At 37.8% G+C, this 20,707-nt stretch overlaps 1 protein-coding gene across 1 annotated transcript; it reads right to left on the reverse strand.

Moving 5' to 3' along the window:
- Window positions 1–15,171: 15,171 nt before the first annotated feature.
- On the reverse strand, window positions 15,172–16,183 carry LOC107135409 (olfactory receptor 5A2). Its single transcript, XM_015477283.1, has one exon. The coding sequence runs from the start codon at window positions 16,170–16,172 to the stop codon at window positions 15,213–15,215; it is 960 nt and encodes a 319-aa protein (XP_015332769.1). The 5' UTR covers window positions 16,173–16,183; the 3' UTR covers window positions 15,172–15,212.
- Window positions 16,184–20,707: the final 4,524 nt, after the last annotated feature.

The raw sequence follows: 20,707 nt of genomic DNA on the forward strand, positions 1-20,707 counted from the left end.
TTCCGGATTATAAACTTCTACAAAAGCTCATGACTTTAACTTCTATAAAAGTTGGGATGCTTGGGGAATTAAATGAGGGTTAGGAGACTGAGGCAAGATTTGGGGGAGTTCTTTTCTCTCTCTTTTTCACACCAGTCTAGGGAAAGCAAACCACTAATCCTTCCAACCAAATGCTAATGAACTAAAAGAATGCTTTTGCATGCGGTACCGTATGCTTTTGGATGCTATGACTATCATAATGTCTAGATAACTATTAGCGCCAAGTGAACACATTTCCATTCAGATGAACTCAAATTAGAAAATCACAGGAAGCCTTGAAAGGCAGAAAATACCTATCAAATATTGTAGGAGTTGTATCTACGTGGAGAAGTAAAAGTCTTGGATATTTCCCTTGAGAAAAGTTATATGAATGGAATAGACTATGAACTACAAATATTTGTCAACATTAGTCATCTAAAATGCTTTCCTTCTCCCCAACATTTTCCATTCTCCTTGTTTCAAAAATGGATAAAAAGAGAAAACCTCCATTGAAGCATAAAGATATACTCAGTAAAATCAAAGTATTTTTTCCCAAAGTCAGATGGATCATTGCTTCTTGTTGCATCATTTTGAGAAGAATTCTGAAGGAATAAGGTGATTAACTGGAAAAGAAAGTCAAGGTCTTTGCCATTAGTATGGAAGGGGAGAATGATAGCAGATAGGCAATATATTTACCATCCCAATCTTTGAGGTGGTACTGTCCATGGTGAGACTAAATAGAAGAGAATATTATGGGAAAAGGGTAGAAAATTATATTCATTACATTTTTCATCATCATCATCATCAATGGTTATGATGAAAAAATGACTTATTGAGCAGCTATAATCTAGAGAGATTTCCTTATAATTATAAGTATATGCACAAGTTTTTCTAATTTCCACTCATCTGATATGGTGACCTTAGGCCTAGGTACCTATTTACTAAGCATGGTATTAGTGTTCTGAAATTGCCTCTATATTTTCATTGTATCTCTCTGGAATCTCACTGGATCTTCTTGCCCTATCCTTGACATCACCAAAACATTAACTGTACAAATGTCTCAACTGTGTTCTGTTTCGTTTTTGTATCTCTCTCTTCTATTCAAATCCTTCTATCACAAATCCTGTTAATTAGCTGTTTAACTCAGGCGTGAGTTTCAGATTCCAATCATAACATTTAGCTTTCTCTTTTAGAGGTTCCATTCTATTCTTCTCCCAAGGAGTCAGTTTTTATTTTCTCTTGCTCTTTCACTGTACTTTCAATAACATTCTTTCTTTAAACATATTTAACTGGTTATGTGAGCCTCATTATACAGTTTACTGTTATTGCTGATTCTTGTTCAAGGTGCCCCATTGTGTGTTGAGTGAATTTTTATCAGAAGTTCATGTGCAGTCCATCCACAGGATTTGCTGAGGCTTGGGTCTAATGTGGGCTCCTCCAGGAACGATTCATTTTACTTCTGTCAGGTACCTTGGGGGCAATACTAACCCAAAATACCTTTAAACAACAAATTTCACTTATTTTTTTTTTCAGGACCTCACTAAGATTTAAGATGCATAGCTAAATAAATAGATGTTTGAGGTTAATAATTTTTAGGAACTCCAAAAACAATTTAGTGCATTTTTCGTAATAGTGGGGTTCATTTTGACATATTCATACATGCATGGACTTTAATTTGTTCTATTTAAATACCAAAAAATTCCACTTTTTCTTCCCTAAACCCCTTCTTCTACTCTACTGGTCTTCCTTCTGCTTATTTATTGACTTTATATATAAAGTCAATAAATATATATTCAATACATATATGAAGGTGAATATACCATAGTATATTCATATGTGTGCATCATATACTTTGGTCAATTTCATTCCACAGTTCCTCTCTTTTCCCAATCCTCCTCCATTCTCCTCAATCTCTTTTCTCTACTCCACTGGTGTTCCTTCTATTTTCATGGGATCCATTTCCTTTTTTATTTCCTTATTTCTCTCTAGATTCCACATATGAAAGAAAACATTTGACCCTTGACTTTCTGAGTCTGGCTTATTTCACTTAGCGTCATGTTCTCCAGTTCCACCTATTTATTGGGGACTTTTAATCTTTGTCTCTGTCCCCAAAACCAAAAATTGTGCATTTCACTGTCTCTCTTTGTGGGGTAGGTTTGTTCCAATTTTATCCACTGAGGTTTCATCCTTTGGGAGTCCCTGTTTTAGTGTCACCAAGTATTCTTAGTAATTTCCATGAATATGTAATCTACTATAATCCCAGAAATATATCTACAAATATTTTCTTGTAAGATTTGGTAATTATTTCAGCTTATCACTGGCCAATTTTTCTCAAAACCTCAAGCTCTTTGATTTACTTTTATATTTTCCTACTCATATGATTAAATTCACTTAAACTCAAGGCATTGTATTAGATAACTAACATTGAGTACACACACTCTATTCTAGGTGATATTCTGAATCCTTTTACAGTTTCTCTCATTTAATTTGTCCAACATCCCTGTGAAAAAATATACTCTTATTGTTCTCATTTCATAGATAAGGTGATTGTGAGCCAAAGAAATAAATAGCCTAGGGTCACCCAACCCATGAACCCAGATCATCCTTCTACAGATCATATCCAGGCTTAGTTCCAGAACCACATTTTAAAGGACTGCCTTCCACTACCTCAGTAAAATTAATTCCTTCAGTGATCTTATTTTTAACAAGCACAGCCTACAGAGCTTGATGATTGGGATAAAGCAAAGCCTCTCAAACAAAGCCAATAGCCCAGCACAGAGGCATAACACCAACAGAAGATGATGTGTGGCATGAAAGAGACCGACTCCTGTGGGTCACCACTGGCTGGACATAGACAGGAAGTTAGAGGCTACAGAAAACTGTACTTTTGGAGGAATTCCTCACAACAGGTGTCCAGCATGGCAACCTATTTCAGAGATATTCCTGTATAAACAGACAGGGCAATGTTGGTGGGATTGAGCATGCTGTCAATAACCTCATCACCTCACCTCTTTACATAGATACTCCCAGAAAATGAACAGAAAAGCATTAAGGAAGTGAGATAAACTGGAAGATAATGTATCTCTTTTGAGGAAGAAGAGATGATCAGGTATTAAAATTTTTTGCAACAATCTGCTGGTATAACTGAGAAGCAGGGAAGTCTCAGCTTCCAGATGGGAACCACTATAAACTTCATGCCCATGGATGTCTAAGAGAGACAATTATCAAATTTTCACCAAGAACTGCATCAAACCAGCTATGTGCTGTTAATCTTAGAGGGACCTTGTAATTGCCGCAGTGTTTTTCTCAGCTCATTCTAGATTTTACCATTTTAATGAAACCTTGCCTCTTATTTATGAAGGAGGTCTCGGCTTTCTTCTTCTTCTGGTGTGGATAAAGTTTATCTTGGCTGTCTTCCTTGAGCTTTTTCCCATACTGTTCTTAGTATAATACACTTGTCCTCCCACCCACCCTTCATTTGACCTTGCTTAGCAAATGATAAACAAGTTGAAAGATAATATGAAAAAGTAGCCACTTTGAAATGCTCATTTTCTTTATGATATTTTATCAGCAGCCTTTCCTAGTATTTACTTAGTGGATTTTGAAACAATTCAACATCTTTGAACCAAACATGGCCAAGAAACAAAATCTGAAGAACTTTATCTATTAGAAATTAGAAGAGCAGGATCAGTCTCAAAAGGCCACATGTTAACATTTATTTTTTTATCTTCTAATCCCAGTCAGCATTTTAATAGTTTAGCAGTCCTTCATAGCCAGGCAAGGTAGTGCACACCTGTAGTCCTAGCACTTGAGAGAGGGAGTCTGAGAACAGCCTAGGCAACACAGAAAGATGTCATCTCAAGAAATAAGGAAGGAAGGAAGCTCCCTCATTGTTAGCCATGAGTTTTTTTAATCAATACATAAAACATTAAAATGTTACATGCTGATATGGAACAATGTAATGTTTCAATATACATACGCATTATACAGCAGTTAAATAAGATTAAACATATTTATCTCCTCAAACATTTATCATTTATGATATAAACTCAACTTGTTTCTTCTGGACTTTTGAAATATACAGTACTTTACGGTTATCTGTAAGCACCCTCATGTGCCAAAGCAAAAGGCATACTACACTTCTAGAACTTAACGCGGTGTTCATTCAAGCCTCAATGGATCCACTTGATTCAAGAACAATACCCTCCATAGAGTCTTCCATAGATAGCTCACATTTAACTTCTTAAATGGAACAGGTCAGGAAGGATAAGCCCCTCACAAATAACCCATGACTCTTCTGGTTCTGTGTTCTCTCACTTTAAATGAGTCCAAAGTTTTCCAGCCCGTGTCCGCTCCTTGTGTGCTAGTGTATTGATACCACCTACCTATTTAGCTCATCCTTCCACAGATCACAGATCTGCTTTTCAGATAGAAGGAGCAGCCATTAAAGTGGCTCCCTAATGAAACTTGGACTTGAAGGACAATAAAACTAAGCGATTTGTGAAATTCCACCTGATCCTAGGTCCCTGACATTCCTTATTGCAAAATCTCTAAGGGACTCACCCAAGAGTTTTGAAGATTTCCTCTTCTGTGATCCACCTCCTTTTACTTCATGGTGTTCCCAGGTATTGAGAAATGGCCAACAGATATTTTACCTCCCAGGTTCTGAGAGCATCTCATTTTGCCATTTGCTGAGTTGAGCCCATAGTTTATAGTTAGCAATGACTCACCCAAACTCCTTCAGAAATGATACAGTCATGGAAGAAGAGGGCCTTAAGTGCTTATGAACTTTCTCCACCACATCTAAGAAAGGATTTGAGAGCACAACTTGCAACAAATAAGGATCAATTAAAATCAAGCAAGGTGTAAATAACTGCTCTCCTGGGTAATAGAGGAGAGACCAACTCTAGGAATTGGTCCCTTGCTTAGGCTCCACCATCTCTCCAGAGGGTGTTAATCTTTCGAGGCATTTTGATATCAAAGAACCCTCCTTCCCTCTTAGAGGAATCAAGGGGCTGATAACTTTCAACCTTGTTATACATAAAGTAAATCATGTCACCTCAGTATAGGAGCTATTATCATAAATTTCTGTCTAGGAAAAAAATACCAGGAAGTAGAAATGCTCAGCAATTCTAAGTCAGAATCTGCAGCAGATGAATTCTCAATTCTCTGCTTTCTAATTCTGAGCCAATTTTTAAATTTTTTTCTTTAATTTTAGATGGAACTCCATAGATGGATCATGTTCACAGAGACTTCACAGACATTTGGAGTAGGCAAGGAAAAATATAAACAGGTCACTTCTTCTCTCTCCAGACACTAGCTACTTGGTTTAAAGGATTTTTTTAAAAAAAAAATGGGGGAGAATGGGGGGAGATGGAAAATTAGAGAAAAAGAGAAGGAGCATAAGAAGGGCAGAGACAAGGAGGAAAAGAGGAAGAACTGGGCAAAGTGTGTGGGAAGTCTTGGAGAGATAAAATAATACTTACTATCCTCAAAACATACCCCAAAGAGACCCCTTCCACATCCCCCCACCAGACCCGCCATCTTTTCTCCAGATGCATAGGAAGAGAAGAGACTCCTGCCTTGCAACCCACAGCTGACAGGAACTAAGCTCATGTCCTTTGGTACTCAGCTTCTGGCTTTTCTTTTAGAAACACACTGGATGCTACATGGCAAGAACATCTTGGAGTGAAAGAGTCAAGGCTATGGAGAAGATGAAACAACCTTATTGAGATAGATGAAAATTCAGCTCTCCTCAGGATCCTAACATGGCTTTCATCTCCTGTTTTATCTCCATCCAACACTCTTTTAAAAATGTTTACTTTGCTAAATGTAACAGAACAATATTTACGACCATTCTCTCTTTAGGCAGGTATGTTGTTCAGTTCTCAAGCCTCAGGGAAAAGATGTGACAGCGTCTCTTGAAAAGAAGTGATAAGGCCCAAATCACAAGTGAGTCTTCAGAATGGTTCATGGATCCCAGAGAGATGGCAGAACTATCACCTAAGTTTGGAGACACCAAGAGCAAATAGGTCCTCATCTTTTGTTTAGGGCCTGGGTTAGGAGGCAGGAACTTCAGAAAATACAGTCATGGAGGATCCAGGTAAGATGGTGCTGGGCAGGGAGGTATTGCATCTCTCAGTTTCCTGCGCATTGTTAAGGATGGAAGAAACAGAACAATTCTCATTGAATCGAAATGGTTGTGATTGGGCCGGGATTGTGACTCAGTGGTAGGGTGCTCACCTAGCACAGGTAAGTCACTGGGTTCAATCCTCTGCACCATATAAAAATAAATAAACAAAATAAAAGTATTGTGTCCATCTACAACTAAAAATTTTTAAAAAAAAATGGTTGTGAGCATCAGTCATCAGATTTAATAGTATTTGAAAATGGGAATGAAGGGAATTTAGCAGCAACCCATTTGTGACTTGGCAGCTGGCAACCTGATGAGGAACTGCTGATATGGAGAGGTCAAGGACCAAATGCCCCCAATGCTCAAGCCTCATTCAAGCCATGTGAACCCTAGACACAAAACTGTAAGAACGATCTCAAATTGATTACTTTGTTCCCAGTAGGCAAAAAAGAGAGAGAGAGCACAAAGTAGAAATAGAACTACGGAATGATAATGAAAATTGTGTTTCTTGAATATCAGAATTTATGAGTTGTGTGTCAAAACTCCTTGAGTGCCTTATAACTATTAATTTTCAATGGGTGTATTATAAAGACCAATTGTCTATGCCTTAATTTTCTTAGCCATTTTTCTTCTCTTGTTGTTTTAAACTGCCAAGTTTTGTAATAATTTGTTGTAGAACAATAGACAATTAATATACTGAGACTAGAGACCACTTATTATTGAAACAATAAAATGAATCTCTTGACTCAGGAAACAGAGGTAATCAGAGAACATCTGATCTAGGGGTTCAAATACTAGTCGTATGAGTTATGCAACAATTTTTCCATCCTATTGCAAATTTCCCTCGTATTAGCAAAATTGGTGTATAAGTTGCAGATCTTAGCCTCGCTGTTTTAGTCAGCTTTTTCACAGCTATGACTGAAAGACTTGACAAGAACAACTTTAGAGGAGGAAAAGTTTATATGGGGGCTCCCAGTTTCCGAGGTCTCAGTCGATAGACAGCCAGCTCCCTTCCTCAGGGCTCGAGATGAGGTAGATCATGATGGTGGAAGAGTGTGGAGAAGGGAAGCAGTTCACATGATGATCAGGAAGCAGAGAGAAAGACTCCACTCGCCACAGACAGAATATATACCCCAAAGGCAGGCCCCAGTGGCCCACCTCCCCCAGCTACACCTACCTGCCTACATTTACCACCCAGTGAATCCATCAGGGGATTCATTTACTGATTGGTTTAAGGCTCTCATAACTCAATCCTGTCTCCTCTAAACCTTCTTGCATTGTCTCACAAGTGAGATTTTGGGAACCCATCACATCCAAACCATAACACTCAGTATCATCTATGCAAAAGAAAAGAACCTCTTTTCTAGTAGAAACCACAGATAAGACGTTTTCTAGATGCTACAGTGAACATCTCCTTGCTTCTTTCTTACTTCATTTATCCAATGGTCCACCTCAAGCTAGTTGAAAGGGTAGTCAACTTTAGATCAGCATAATGAAATGCTTGACACTGATGAAGTAAAGACAGATTTCATCTGGCTCCTCATCTGGAGGTTCTAATTCAAGATTAGGCAGCCCCATACGTCTGGGCCTCTGGCAAAGGAAGTATATCATGGTAGGGCATGTCAGAGAAAGTGTTCACATCACAAGCCAGGAAGCAGAAAGAGGAGGAGACTAGGGTCCCACAGGCCCTCCAAGAGCACATACCCAATAACCAAAAGACCACCTAAGGTCCCACCTATCAAAGGTCCATGGTATCTTCAATACTGACAGCTTGTGGACCAAGTCTTTACATGTGGACCTCAGGGAGACACTTGTTTAAACCATAGCAAATAGTCATTTATTTGTTGACTGACTTATATGTTGATTTTTTTGTTGTTGACTCATTTATTGTTGACTGACTTAAACCCACAACTTGCGGATTTATTGACTCTTGAATTCACTTTTGAACTCAGAGTTAGATCTGATCCCAGTCAAAGAAAGATGACTGAGAATAGGAAAAAAATCTTCCCCCACAAAAAGTTTTAATGAACTCTTCAGGGAGAATGATTATTGATGAAACACTACGTTTTTATAATTTAGCTATCTATGCAATAAATATCAATTATACATAATTTTAAAATCAAGTAGTTTTAATGCTTATAAATGAAAAAAATTCTTGGTTCCATCTCCACGTGTTTCATATATAGCACCCTTTTTATCACCTTTAATTTAAATTCTCTAGTACAAAATTATATTAACTTTGGAATTTTGCTCTTTACACATTCTTATACTTCCTAGATGTCAATTTTTGTCAAAAGTTCATTTTCCCCCTGTTTTTATAGGGGGAATAAAATCTGTGGATCTTCAATTATGCTTTCACATTGCAGATTGAGGTACTAAAAAGAAGATCTGGTATCACACTCCTATAAAACAGTTCTATTCTCATCCCCATTATAGTAAACCATAGTAGAATAGTTGGGTGTTGCATATTCTGTTCTTAAAAATATATTACAAAAGGAAAAACCCCAATTAGAATAGTTTCATTCCACTTTAGCTGTAAACAGATTGCTACCTGCATTGCCTAATCATTTAAAAGTTTCAACAAAGAAAGAAAAGTGAATATAACATTAAACTGTTTTACATAAACCAGATATGGAGGAACCTTAAGTGCACATTACTGAGTGAAAGATGCCAATTGCAAAGGCTACAAAAGTACATCCAGCTATATGACATCCAGGAAAAGGGTAAGACTATGGGGACATTAAAGAGATCAGTGGTTCTGAGGAAGCAGAAAGGGATGAATAGACAGGGCACTTTTCCCTGTCAATAGACTTTGAGGACAGTGAACCTGTTCTGTGTGAAACCGTAATAGTGAATGCACGTCCTCATACACTTGTTAAAACCCACGGAATGAACACCACCGTGAGGGTTCCCTAATGTGAACTATGGACTTTGGGGGATAATCCTGTGCCCCCATAGGTTTATCAGTTGTCACAAAGTCACACTCTAGTGGGGGATGTTGATAATGGAGAAGGCTATGCGTGTGTAGGGATGAGAATATCTAGGAAATCTCTGTACCTTCTGCTCAATTTTGCTCTGAGACTAAAACTGCTTTTAGAAATAATGCCTGTTTTTTTAAAAAAGAAAATCTGAAGCTTACTATTCACGGTCAGCAATTGTCCCCTCATGGTCTTTCTGCCAGGTGATTGGCAGGGGCTTTTCAACTGCTTTGATGGATCTCTGCTGTACGCATCACTAGTTGTTTTCTCTGGGGAAGGTTTTTCCTCTATGTTGAATTGAATCCTCCAGCATTCTGTCTAGGAAATACCAACCTCGTCATGGGTGTTCTAAGAGTTGATAGAGTGGATGGAAGGTGTGTGGTGTTGTGAGGGGGCGGGAGGCTCAAGCATCTCACTATGTAGATACAATCTTATGCTTCTATTTTTACCTTTCCCCCTTAGGTATAGCTGAAGGTCTGGAGCCCATAGTCCCTGCTTCAGTTCTCTAGGAAATAAGCCTCCCTAGAATAAGTCTTCTCCTACAGCATTGGAGGGATGATAGGGGTTGAGAAAGGTGCATGAATGCAAGAGCAATCTAGTTGTTTCTTGGTAGATTTTCAACTAAACCCCTAGTGTAAGCACCACCTGCTCCATGCAGGTTCCTAGTACCTTCCACTTCTGATCCTCTCTGGGGTCATGCAATGAGAATCAACTTGCTTCTTCCTGGTTTCCCACACACACACCCCCGCACCACAGCTCAAGGATTTGTTGAATCTTGAATTCGTTATCTCCCATACATTCACTTTCCAGCTTCCAATTTGGGATATTTTTTCTCTTGTTCTCCACAACATGGTGGTTTCTAAACTTACTGTCGTTTTAGACAAACTTCAGAAAGAAATAATTTGTGGATTTGGTCTATGTTTTGTAACCAAATATTACAATGATATTTTCAAAAATTTTAGACCATTTCATATTCTTGCTAGAAATAGGTGACTGTACCCCATTGCTCACTTTATATCCCCCAATATTCAGCTAATGTGATTTTTAAATTATTTTAATATTTGTTGTTTACTGATATTTCATTAGGTAGAAAAATTGTTTTAATTTTCCTTTATTGCCCTTGAAATGGAACTTTTTGTGTGTTTATATATTTTTAATCACATTCATTTCATCCTGGTTTTCTAATTATCATCTCTGCTCATAAAAATTGGTTTATGCTGTTATCTAACTACTCTCATCCCTGTTTACTCAAAAGCATATTGTAATGTTTTTAAGCACTGATTCCTGAATAATAACTATGTATTGTACGTGTGTATGAATACTTAAGGTGTGAGAAAAAAACCTTTTACTTTCATCCTAAAATTATAATTAAAGTTTTAAAAACTAAATTGCATTTTATCAGAGTAGATTAGAAAACTGAAGAAGTCTACATCCTAAATATAGGATCCAAAATAACTTTACTTACACTCTTTAATTGATCTGAAAGACAAGCCCTACTAATAAATAATTTTGATTAATTTCACTATAAAAAGCCAACTCTTTTTAAAACAACAAAAAAATGGATACACATTGTTGTAATCTAATATAGCCTAAAACTAAATAGTCATGATGACCATATTTCCCTCAGAAATCTACCAAAAACTTTCCTTCATTTTATTTGTTTGTTAACACTTGCAGGAACTTTGCTGAGTAAAAGTAATATGATAATTTTAACTCAGTATGAACCAAAACACTGATTTGTATTAGAATACAAAGGTTAATTCATTTATTCAGCAAAAGTTGATTAAGCCCACAGGATGTGGCAGACACTGTTCAAATTTCAGAACAGAAAAATCCAGTCTTTAGTGATAGAAGCCACAGTGACCAAGAGTGTACATTGAAACCACCTTCCCCTTCCTCTTTTTTTTTAAGGTTTTAAATTTTTCCTTATTTTTATTGGCAAATTATAGATACACATAATGGTGGGATCCAGTGTTACATATTCATACGTGCAAATAATATAACAATGTATTTTGGATAATATCATTCCCCAATTTTTCTCCCTTTCCTTTCCCTCCTCCCTTCCCCTTTCTCTCTGAAATCTAAAACAGGTAGATAATATCACAGAAAGATTTACTGAAGCAAGATTCCTCCCCATTCTACTCCAAACCCCATTACAAACTCCAAGAGGTCACTTACTTTGAGAATACAAAAAGGATAGTGTCAAATTCAGCTTGTATATTAGTCATGCTATATTAGCTTTTCATTATTACAATGGAATACCTGCAGTGATTAACTTATAAAGCTAAAAGATTTGTTTAGCTCATGGTTTCTAGAGAGTATAGTCCAAGACTGGGCCATACCATTGCTTTGAGCCTCTGGTGGGAGTTCCAGATGCCATTAACAGAGCAAACTGCTCATATCATGATTCAGAAAGCAGAGAGAGAGAGAGAGACAGAGAAATCCCAAAATCCCCCTCCAAAGCATGCCCTCAGCCAGTGATCTTCCACTAGACCCCATCTCTCAAAGGTTCCACCACCATCTAATAGCACGCTCCTGGGTACCAAGCCTTTAACACATGTCATCCAAAACATAACACGTGATGAATATCAACCAGAAAAAAGCATAAGGATGTTGAATAGCTTGATTTCATCATTCCACATACAACAAAGCAGCTCACTGTGTCAATATGTGTAATTATGATCTATCAATTAAAATAATATCAATTAAAAATAAAATGTAATGGTGAGTTAAAGCTAATTATAACTATGAAATTAAACCAAATAAATAAAGAAGGACAAAAATTCCTAATAAAGGTGCTAAACTGGCTAAAGCAGGAAAACCTCATGCACAAGCTCCTGTTTGTTAGAAAACTACCAGGGATAGCATGGGTGATGAAAAACAATTCCAGAACCTTCCAAGAGCTGAAAGCCATAAGAATGTGAAACAAAAAAAAAAAATTCTTGCTTTGCCTTCTGGTAAAAAAAGGAGCTTTAAAAAAAAAATAGCATCCAATGCAGGTAATACAGACAACACAGCCCATTGTCAAGAGTATCCATCACATCTGTGTATGGGGTGAAGGTGGGAGTTCATAACCCACTTGAATCAAAGTGTGGAATATGATATGTCAAGAAATTTGTAATGTTTTGAACAACCAACAATAAAAAATTAAAAAAAAAAAGAGTATCCATCACAAGATACATGAAAGGAGAGAGGAAAGATTGGGCTGGTGCAGGACTTTTCTTCCCACTTCTTATTGATTGAGTCACAGGGCACTTTCCAGCAGCAGCCCAGGCCAAATGGAGTCTCACCTCCAATTGTGCTGTAGACTGAGGGTCAAGGGAAAAGTTAGATGCCCCCCTGCCAGGCTATATCCTTAGCTTAACAGTTGGCAGAACATGAACTGAAATTCAGTGTATGTCTGACTTTCCAACTTCCTCTTTCTGGACCAGATGGATCCAGTTTGCTCCTCAAGGATTTTATAAGATGAAAACAACCCAACCTCTTTTTTCACAAAAGGTTTTATGAGAACAAACACAAAAGTGCCATACAATACCAAAGTGACCATTTATGCATGCTGATTTTTCTACAGATGCTGACTGGATCAAAGTCCAGTCTGAGATCATAGTTCTATTTCAGAGCTTGGCTGCCTATTTATTTGTAGAATGTGGTCCCATCAAAGGCTGTGGTCTGTCTGTCTTCCAACTAAACAGTGCCAGTCATCTGGTCTAGAAACTGAAGGGAGATACTGCCACATCCAGTTTGTGCAGATTCCAAGTCACGATCGCAAAAGACTGTTGTAGCTTTTTCTTTGCTTGTAAGAAACGGGACCTCATAAACAACATGGCACAATAAAAGGTGTCAGTCAGAAATAAAGGAAAGAGAGGATGGAAACGAAGAAACAGTTGGTTTATCTCCGTGGACAAGACACTGAAAATTCAGTAAAGATAGTCATAGATCAAGCTGAAGGGGGAAAACTAGGGTGCATGGTATATCTCTTTATGTGCAAGACAGTTAGGCTGTTCCTGCTTGGTTTTAGGTCAGGGAGGTCCAGATCAGTTATCTGAACACAGGCAAAAGTAAAATGGAAGTGATACCTTATTTGTGTGGAACATCGAAGAATAGGCAAGCTCCAGGTTTGTCTAATTTAAGGATGAGACAGATAAGAGACTATTCATATTGGGCTGGGGATGTGGCTCAAGCAGTAACACGCTCACCTGGCATGCGCGGGGTGCTGGGTTCGATCCTCGGCACCACATAAAAATAAAATAAAGATGTTGTGTCCACTGAAAACTGAAAAATAAATATTAAAAATTCTCTCTCTCTCTTTAAAAAAAAAAGAGAGACTATTCATATTAAGCAAAAAGGTAAAAACCTCATCAGAGTCTGTTTAATAAACACACTCACTATTTCATGAGTGTGTAATTATGCAGAATTACAAAAAAAGTTCAGGGAACACTAGTGGTACCTAGGGACAACAATCAGATGTCTGCAAAACTCTCCAGATCAAACCATAAAATCAGCCCATCACAGACAAATAAAGTACATAACAGGAAAAAGATATTACTTGAACAAAATAATGAAAAACTGTCAATTCATTTATCTATTCATAGTGCAGTGCTTAGAAGGGAAGATGGTCCTCTGGGAGAGAGGAAAGAGAATGCTTGGGAACACCTGGCAGCGTCCTGGCCTAGAGACTCTAGCTGGAAGGACCTGATGTTGGGCATATCAGGTGCTGACACACCTATCCAAGTGGTTTTGATTCCTCTCTCTCCAAATAGGATTTTAGTTGTAATTTGCCTCCCTGTGTGGTTTCTTCAGCATATGGAGAATTATACCCCTCCCACAAGTACGATCTTGGCAGTTTGTTCTTCCCTGAAAGCTAAAAATAGCATTCTGACTTATGCAGTGAGCTATTCTGAACTTGGTTAACTCCAGTCCATCTGGAAAAGATTTTTGAAGGAGGTTGCACAAATGAGAACCACACCCTGGATTGCGGCAGCTTCACTAAAGTGAGTTCTCCTGCTAGCCAGCCCTCCCTAAAGACACTCATGTCTTATCTTGTTTCAAATAGCCATAAAATGTTTCTATTCCTTTGGCTTAGACTGTAATAAATCATCACATCATCATAACAGCATCTCTTGAACACTTACTGTATGCAGGACACTATTCTAAGTGTTTATTTGAATGATTCATTTAATTTTTCATAAGACTAGAGGATAATTGCAGTTACAATTACTCCTATTTTATAGGTGAGGAACTGAGACCCACACAGCCCAAGGGACTTGTCCAAGGACACACAGATATTATTTTCTCATTTATTTAGTGAGTACCCAAGAAACACCATAGCTGAATATGTTTATCAGTTCTTAACTGCCCATTCACAGACACATAATATATTCTGAGAAAAGGTGAAAGAGAAAAATCACAGTCTTTAATTCCTTGGCTAAGTTCTCATCTAGAACTTATCACAAGGGGCTGAGGTTGTGACTTAGTGGTGGAATGCTTGCCTAGACACGTGAGGCACTGGGTTTGATCCTTAGCACCACATAAAATGTAAGTAAATAAAATATAATTGATCACAAACTTGGTAAAAACAGAGAGCTTTTCATCCTAAATGGGGGTGTGCTTCTCTTTAGAATCCTCAGCAAACTTTGAATGTTAGTTAGAAAACTGTCACTTTGGAGTTAAACAATAGTTCCTTGGTTTTATTTTTCAAATTTAGATTAGAGTGACTACTTTCTTGTGTAGTTGATTGAATTGACCAAGAAATTGCCCCACATGTTCAGTCAGTAAGGCTCAAACCAGATTTGCTGCCTTAATACCTCTAAAGAGCATTAACACAGCCCCATCAGACACACTGGCTCACCGTCACCATGATTCTCAAGCACAGGAAACACTGTGCTATGCAACACTGTTAATTCTGGAAACCAACGATGGACAAATTATTTTCTAATCACCAATAGATAAATTGGTTAATAGAGTCTTAGGGGGAAAAGAGCTTGATCCACACAAATCACTACATAGATTCAATAGTCCAAAACCACATAAATGTCTGCACTACTGACCCAGCTCATGGCTTTATTGTGAATATTAGCCCAAAGTCAAAAAAATGAATGCCTTTGAGAAAGCCCATTGTCCATATGAACAGCTTTCTTTATGGCACTTTTAATGTCCTTATTCCTAAAACTGTAGATGATGGGATTCATCATTGGTATCACCACAGCATAGAATATGGATACCACCTTGTCCCTGTTCAGGGAGTAGCTGGAACTAGGTCGCATGTACACAAAGAGACCAGAACCATAGAAGAGGGTCACAGCCGTCAGGTGAGAGGCACAGGTACTGAAGGCCTTGGTCCTACCTTTAGCTGAGCTAATTCTCAGGACAGCAGCAACAATATAACCGTAAGAAATGAGGATCACAAGGACAGATATCACTCCAACGACAACACCCACAATAAAGTTCACCACCTGGCTGGTGAAGGTGTCAGAGCAGGACAGAGCCAGGACCGGAGGAAGGTCACAGAAGAAATGGTCGATCATGTTGGGCCCACAGAAATCATGGTGATAGACAGAGGATGTCTCAATCAAAGAGCTAAGGAACCCACCCACATAGGCGCCAGCCACCATCTTTAAGCAAAGCGTGTGGGAGATGAGGGCCGCATACAGCAGCGGGTTGTAGATGGCAGCATAGCGGTCATAGGCCATGGCGGCCAAGAGAAAGCATTCAGTCAGCCCCATGCCACAGAAGACAAAGTACTGTGTGGCACAGCCCACAAAGGAGATGGTTTTCTGCTCTGTGATGATATCAGAAAGCATCTTGGGGCTTGTAGCGGACACATAGCAGATGTCCAGGAAGGACAAGTTACTGAGGAAGAAGTACATGGGTGTGTGCAGGTGAGAGTCCATCCTGATGAGGACAATAAGACTCAAGTTCCAGGCCACAGTCAGGAGGTAGATCCCCAGAAATAACACAAAAAGGGAAGTCTTCATTTGAGGATGATCTGAGAACCCTAGAAGGATGAATTTTGTCACAACTGTGTTGTTCCTTTGTATCACCATAGGTGTCCTGCATGAAGAAAAGAAGAAACCTTGTGTCAGATCAATTGTGTTCATTATTACAAGAACAGAAATGTCCTAGAAGATTGTACAGTCAATACCCCGTTTCGATTCCCACCAACTTCCAAGAAAAATCTTCCCAGAGCAAGCCAGGGTTAAATAATACCTTGGTGTTATTTTAAATTTTTATTTTATATATCTTCTTGGAAAAAAAAAAAGATTCTGATGAATGAAGTAGAAAGTGGCCAGGATCAGAAAGATGATTTTGTCCTCAGCTCCATTCCTACATAGGTGAGGACGGTGGAAAGCCACGCATCCCTTAAAAGCCTCACTTCTCAAGATGGCAGGGTTGAGTCAGAAGAGTTTCAATTTCCTTTTAGAACTGGATTTCCTAGGGGCTCTCTTAGACTTTCTGACTTAAAAATATAAAACAAATTAAGATTTAAAAAAATTATGCTTTATACATCTTCAATATAAGAACTCCAATGGCCAATAATCTTTAACGTATTCCATTTGGGGAAAGGAAATCCAATCATCCAAATCATTCTTCTACATTGCAAAATGAAAAGAAAAAAAATATGTATATCTGTGTGTATATGGTAAGGACTAGACAAATTTACAATAAAATTCACATAAAATTCATAGAAAGATAAAACTTGGACTGGCCCAGTTGGCTTCCATCATGGAGTTAGAGATGGGGAGCCATCCCAGAGCTGATTGAAATGGGCTGACCATGGTGGTCAAGAACTTATATTTCCTTAACAAGAAAAGCTGGGGGAAGAGAGGGTTTGTTAAATAGTTAAGGACAATGATCAGCGGAAGACCACTTTGATGTTAGAAGGCCACATCAGATTATCACTTTGAAAACATGAGGTGAGCCCATTGCATTTGACAATTGAGAAAGACAGGGCAAGGCCTGATGTGAGATCAAAATGAGGAAATATAAATGGGTGTAAAAAGGCAGAAGTACCCTGGGAGGACTCATTGGTAAAATGGAATTTGCTGGTATTTCATTTGTATGGAATTTGGCCATGCGTGCTTGGTTGAGTGTAACTGTTTGATTGTGTTTCTCCATCACTCATCATATTAAAAACTGCTTCTCACTTTGTAGTTTCTAAAACTTTGAAAGTTCTCTATAAATCACCGATTGAATGTCAAAGCTGAAAAAAGCCAAGACTGTTCTTCACCATGACATCAATCTATTGTGACCATAAAAAGAAAAGAAAGAAAAGAAGATGAGTTTGGTGTTTCTTATGTTAATGAAATCTTCTCTCAGAAAGTTTTGTCTGTTCTGTTTATGGATCTATCTACCTGTAACAGTGTCTTGGATGTATGAATCCAATAAATATTTATTGAATGAATTAATTCTTTTCATTGCTTTTTCTCAGAGTTTAATAGAGTGGCTATGGATTATTATATTTAATCTGTTATAATAATAAAATATATAATACAAAAATAATAATATAATAATCATAATTAAATACGAACACTTATTTAGTACTTATGGTGTATCAGACACTGTTCTGACTCAATTTATACAAACCCATTTACCTCTCCACACAGCTTCAGGAAGTGGCAACTACTCTTCTCCTTTTACAAAATAAGAGGAGGTTGTGAGGGGAATGGGAAAACAAACAAGGAGAGAAATGAATTACAGAAGAGGGGGTAGAGAGAGAAGATGGGAGGGGAGGGGAGGGGGGATAGTAGAGGATAGGAAAGGTTGCAGAATACAACAGTTACTAATAGGGCATTATGTAAAAATGTGAATGTGTAACTGATGTGATTCTGCAATCTGTATTTGGGGTAAAATTGGGAGTTCATAACCAACTTGAATCTAATGTATGAAATATGATATGTCAAGAGCTTTGTAATGTTTTGAACAACCAATAATAAAAAAAATTAACAAATTTAAAAAAAATAAGAGGTGGAATAGACTGAGAATTTATAGTTGTCATTTGTTGGATGAATGAGGTAGGAGAAAATAAACTGGACTTACGGGATTATTTTAGACAGAAGTGTCCTGAGATCTTGTGCTACAAGAGAAAAAAATATATATCGGTTGCTTTGCAACCTTCACATCTTTTGAAAACTTTAGTTAATCTGCATTTCTTTCTGCTCTATGCCTGCTTTTTGGTTCTGCCAATGTTTTATATACTGGCCTCTGTTTAAACACCTGCTTGTAGAATCCAGGATCCTTGTTACCAAGCCTTCCTAATGGCCTATGGGAGTTCATTATTTTTAATGGGCAGAGGTCACCACACTCTTTCTCCAAGAGGCTACCCTCTGTCACTCACTCCAGGGTCCAATGCAAAAATCCCAGCAATTGTTAGAAGACTAATTGTTCTCTAGAGCGATGGTGAAAGGGGCCAACCACCAGAACCTTCTTTCCAGTCCTCTGTCTTATTCTCCTTTGAGTTTTCACTGATTTGGATTCAGAAAGACTTCCTACTTCCTTTCATGTTAGTGGGCAATCTTCTACTTTATGATCCCTTTTCTTGGAAGTTAAAAAAAAAAACAAAACACAAACACACTGTACTAAAACAGTGGTTAATGACACCGATTTTTAACTGAGAAAATTGCTATCTTATCAATATAAACGTGTGAAAGTTGCTATCTTGTCAATATAATTCTCAATTTTAACTGAGAAAGCTGCTATCTTATCAATATAAACGTGTGAAGTTGCTTAATCTTTCATATCAACTTCTTCATTTCAAAAACTGGTATAATAATAATGACTACCCCAGGAGGGTTGTTGTGACAATTAAATAAGATGTGGATAAGAATAACAAAATATATTCCATCCTTGTACAATTACGTCAGAATGGATGCTACTGTGGTGGATAACTAAAAAGAACCAATAAAATTTTTTTACAAATAAAACTTTAAAAAAAAAAAAAGAAAGGCTTAACTCATAATGGAAAGAATGTAAACGTGTCATTAACTTCATCTGTTGGGTCTGGCCAAGAAGCATCTTTCTTGCAGTTCACGTTTTATGGTGACTCATTGGCCATGTGATGACAATGATGCACTTTCTCCTGAAGGTTTGGGTGCTGCTCCAGGCACTGTCACAACCTGCACATGTCACTACCGGAAAGTGAATTAGCTCCTCTGGGCCGAGCAGATTGTGCTCATTCTCCAAGGACCTGTGAAGCTCTGAAAGTCTGATATTTTAAAACATCAGTTTTGTGTTTTGGTAAGTATTTTCTTCAGGAATAACATTTGCCCCCCCCCCCAAAAAAATTATTCTGTTTCATGCAAATCAAATTAGCCATCCTTAGTCTGAAAAGATAAGAATAAATGACAAAAATACTCTCTACAAAGGAATACCATTCCTGAGACCTTTGATATACAAGATAATAGTGCTAACTTATGGAAAGAAATTGAGTAACTGAGATCATTAAAATAAAAAGAGGTCAATGACTTCCCAAATCAACTGTGAACATGAACATGCAACTTTGCCAAAATAAACTTTCTTATCCAGGATTAGAGATAAATTGCCCAGGAGATCCCAAGGCTGAGAGGGTGAAGCCAACAATGAAAAGTTAATTAAGATCTGAAAAATTTAAAAGTGAACCCCATAATTTGTATTTGGACATTTTCTTAGGATTAGAAAAAGCTAATAAGAAAGAATAGCAATAGGTTTAATCTGTCATGGCAAAACAGATAAAAGTTGAAGACTCCTAAGACTATAAAGCAATCTGTAAATATAACAATGTTCGCATTAGACGTGTAAATGAAGAGTAGAAACATGCAATGTATTTGTCAACCCATCCTATAAGAAATTTGAGAATGAGGAAGAAAGTCACCTTATTAAATCTCCCTGAACAAAACTATAAACTCAGCATATTTTTATTTTAAAAAAATCCAATTTGATTAAAATAACAGAAGTTTCAGTAAATATCAAAAAGTATCAAAGCAAGTCTATTGCAAAACATCATGTATACTTAACATTATTCAGTGTGTCCTGAAAATGATTCAGATGGTGTCATGGTGAATTTGGGGCGGCAACTTGACTGGGTTAAGAGATGCCCACATAGGTGGTAAAGCATTATTTCTGGGTTCATCTGTGAGGGTGTTCTGGAAAAGAGTGACATTGCTGTCATTAAACAAAATGAGGGGCATCTGCTCTCACCAATGTGAGTGGATATCATTCGACCAGCTGAGGATGAACAAAAAAAGCAGAGGAAAGGTGAATTCTCTCTATATATCTCCTCTGGAGCTGAGACACTCTTGAACATCAGAACTCCAGGTTCTCCAGCCTGCAGACTCAGCAGTTTGCATTAGCAGCCCAACCCCAACCCTGGTTCTCAGGCCTTTGCCTCAGACTTAAGAGGTAACCATCAGTTTCCCTGGTTGTGGGGCTTCCAGGCTTGGAATAAACCACTGCCTCCAGGTTCTCCAGTTTCCAGACAACCTGATGTGGGACTGTCTAACATCCCATAATCATAAGTCAAATCCTCTAATAAATCCCATCATCTATCTATCTATCCATTCGTCCACACACAGCCAAGTTGTTCTTTCCAGAGAACTCTGACTAA

The sequence above is a fragment of the Marmota marmota genome, unplaced genomic scaffold, assembly GCF_001458135.2.
Source record: "Marmota marmota marmota unplaced genomic scaffold, marMar, whole genome shotgun sequence".
In the NCBI taxonomy this organism is placed as follows: domain Eukaryota; kingdom Metazoa; phylum Chordata; class Mammalia; order Rodentia; family Sciuridae; genus Marmota; species Marmota marmota.

Excerpts from the sequence above, each read along its gene's own strand:
- LOC107135409 (XM_015477283.1), bottom strand. The coding sequence starts at position 16,172 with ATGGTGATACAAAGGAACAACACAGTTGTGACAAAATTCATCCTTCTA.